At 55.1% G+C, this 3,179-nt stretch overlaps 1 protein-coding gene across 1 annotated transcript in view; it reads left to right on the forward strand.

Annotated features, from left to right (window-relative positions):
- Positions 1–1,238: 1,238 nt before the first annotated feature.
- Positions 1,239–3,179, forward strand: part of DIP2C (disco interacting protein 2 homolog C) — a 472,249-nt gene continuing 470,308 nt past the window's right edge. Inside the window, exons 1-2 of the mRNA XM_046678001.1 lie at positions 1,239–1,376; positions 2,581–3,089. Of these exons, the coding sequence (XP_046533957.1) occupies positions 1,239–1,376; positions 2,581–3,089 (647 nt within the window). The remainder of the gene's footprint in view (positions 1,377–2,580; positions 3,090–3,179) is intronic.

Raw genomic sequence — 3,179 nt, forward strand, 5'->3', positions numbered from 1 at the left:
AAGGAGTTCTTTGCTTTGCAGGCAGAGAATCTTTGGAGATTGCAAGGCAAGGGGACTGTAGCCTATTCAAGGTGGCACTTTGGGAAGAGTGGGCCAGCAGCCACCGTGGGAAAGATTAGAAAAAAAACTGGGAGGAGGCACTCTGAAGGCCTGAGGGCAGTGGCAGTGGGACTGGAGGGGAGGAGAGAGATGTGAGACAGAAAGGTTGTAGGTAGAAGTTTTTGAAGCCTGATAACAGGCATGACTCAAAGTGTGGATTACTCGGAGAAAGGGAGGCTGCTCTCAGAGACAAGGAACAGAGACTGAGGAGTGTGACTTTGGACACAACGTGTTTTGAAGACATGGTGGGATCTCTGGAAAAAGATGTCTATCAGGCCATTGGAAGGACCAAGAGTACACCATCCTATGTGTACTTTGTAGTTTCACAAAGACCTGCTGAAATGAAGAGGCATGAGCTCAGAATCTAAGCACACCATTGATGAGTTTAATGCAAAACAGTAGTCTTCTCTGGAACCAACCTTGGTTACAGCATCGTACACAAATAATCAAGACCCATCCATGCATTAAAGGGAATGTATGTTTCATGTTGACATCATCCTGCCCTGGACTGGTACCACTTGTTGTCCGGAATGTGCAGTCCCCCTTTGGTATAACAGATGAACCCGGGGCTTGGCTCTGAAGATGTGGTTTAAATTCTGGTTCCACTGCATTTTATTTCTCTAAGACTTTCATCTGTAGCATGAAGGGGCTGGACCAGATCCTCTCTAGGACTTTCTACTTCAGTGGTCTGTTTATTACGAGAATAAGGGAGATAGTGGTGGGGCCATACAGTTGTGGCCACTGGTGTCCATTGTATTTATGTCCATAGAATGTAAAGCACAGGAGATTTGGAATCATCTTCTTCAAGCTCATCACTTATCAGTTGCCCACTTCTCTCTCACAATTCACAATTCCCCACTGAGAAGACTGATCTATATGAGAAAGGCCAACAACACTCTAAGTTGTCACTGCTGTCACATCACTAGGAAGTACAAAGATGATGGAGGCTTGGTCTTCGTCCTGGAGGGGCTTTCACTCAGGCTAATGAGGAAGATAAACAAAAGATCAAATACATTACAAGGGCAGTAAGTAGTGGGAATGCAGTAGGGGAGGAAGAGAGATTTTTCTGGAGTTGATGTTAGGGATGACTGTGGGAGGGTGTGGGCAGAGAAGCAGGACAGGGCACACCTGGAGCAAAGATGCTGAAAAAGAGCACACCAGGTCTCTGGGAACCAGAGCACGTGAGAGATGTAGGAGGGACTGCAGTTTGGAGCCAGGTGGTGGAAGTTCTCCAGTCTCCTGCTAGGAAGTTGGGCTTGTATTCAGCAGACAATGCAGTAAGTACTGCTGCCTTCTTTTTTTTTTTGGAGGAAGATTGGCCCTGAGCCAACATCTGTGTCCATCTGTGCCCATCTTCTTCTCATTTTATATGTGGGATGCCTGCCACAGCATGGTTTGATGAGCAGTGCTCAGGCATGTCCGTGCCCGGGATCCGGGCCTGCGAACCTTGGGCAGCTGTGGGGAAACTTAACTGCTACACCACCAGGCAGGGCTCACTATTGACTATTTTTGAGGGGAATGAATGTCACTGTGCTTCTGGGAGCCAACTCCTAGCACAGGGTCAAGTAGATGGTGGAGGAACCAACTAGGAGGTCATCATAATGCTCCAGGAGTGCGTTAGTGGATGAACTGGGAAGAGGGGTTACAGGAATGAAAATGAAGTCAGATGATCAAGACTTTGCGTGAGAACCTGGAGACCACTGGGAAGCAGAGGGTGTGTGAAAACTGAGGAAGACAGAGAAGTCTCAGGCGACCTTTTCTAGCCTGGATAATTAAGAAGAGGGTAGAAATTATCAGAAGTCAAGAGAAAGGGCTGGCATAATTTTGGGCTTATGGAGTTCAGGGTTGGGGGACATGTAGGTGAGGTTATTCAGTTGGACAATGAAGGTGTGAGATAGTCTTCCCCAAACCATCAGGACTAGAGGCACAGATTTGGTAATCTGCCCCGCAGAGGTGGCACTGATGCTGTGGGAGCTGATAACCTGAGAGGAGAAGGCTTTCAGGGAGAGGAGGGAGAAGGCGGGAGGACAGAATCCCAGGGCCAGCCTGGCTAGGGCGCCGGGAGGAGGACCTAGGAATGACAAGAGCCCTCAGTCCGAGGAAGGCTGGGTGGGTCCTGGGCCACCGCGTGTGATTCGGCCACGGCCTTTTAGGGCTGACGTGGAATGTGGAGATTAGGTGACCGCATGTCTCCTGCAACCTCCTTTTCACAGGTGGGGAAACTGAAGCCCACGCGGAAGCACTGATCAGCCTAAGGGCACAGGCTAGCCAGCTTTAGATCTAGAACTAGGAACTTCCAACCTAGTACTCTTTCCACGGCCCACACTGTCTTTTTACCCATCCCGCCCCTCCCCCGCCCCGCCCCCGCCCCCTAAGTATTCACACACATACACAAATTCAGCTCTCGAAGACCCAAACACTTTAAGTTTTAACCTGCGCTCTAGGCTGGGGCTCCAGCAGGTATTTTTTGCCTTAAGCTAGGGAAAGGAGAGGGCTGGGCCCGGCGGGGAGTCACCGCCGGGTCGGTGCGCGCGCCCTACTCCCCGAGCGCGGCCCCGGGAGCGCACACTGCGCAGGGGAGGCCAAGTTCCCGTCCGGGTGCGCGCCCAAGGCCCCGTCCTCCCGCCTCCCTTGCGCGCCTCCGCCCATATCCATCCCGGTGCACGGACCCTTCCCCCACCCCATCCCCTGCCCCCATTTCCAGTGCGCGCGCCCTTCCGCACCCCCATCCACGCCCCTGTGCGCGCCCCCTTCCCCCACCCCATCCCCCACCCCATCCCCTGTCCCCCACCTCCGGTGCGCGCGCCCTTCCCCACCTTCATCCCCGTCCCGGTGCGCGCCTCCTTCCCCCACCCCCCTCCTCTGCCCCCACCACCGGTGCGCGCGCCCTTCCCCACCCCCGTCCCCGCCCCGGTGCGCGCCCCCGCCCCGCCTCCTTCCCCGCCCCGTGCGCCCTCGCCGCCACGCGCATCGGCGGAGCAGCGGCGGCTGTGAGCGCGCCGGGCCGGGGGCGCGCACCGGGGCGGCGCGGGCGCGAGGCCGCCGTGGCGGGGCCGCGCTGAGGAGGCGCCGGAGGAGGG

The sequence above is a fragment of the Equus quagga genome, chromosome 12 (genome assembly GCF_021613505.1).
Source record: "Equus quagga isolate Etosha38 chromosome 12, UCLA_HA_Equagga_1.0, whole genome shotgun sequence".
Lineage (NCBI taxonomy): Eukaryota > Metazoa > Chordata > Mammalia > Perissodactyla > Equidae > Equus > Equus quagga.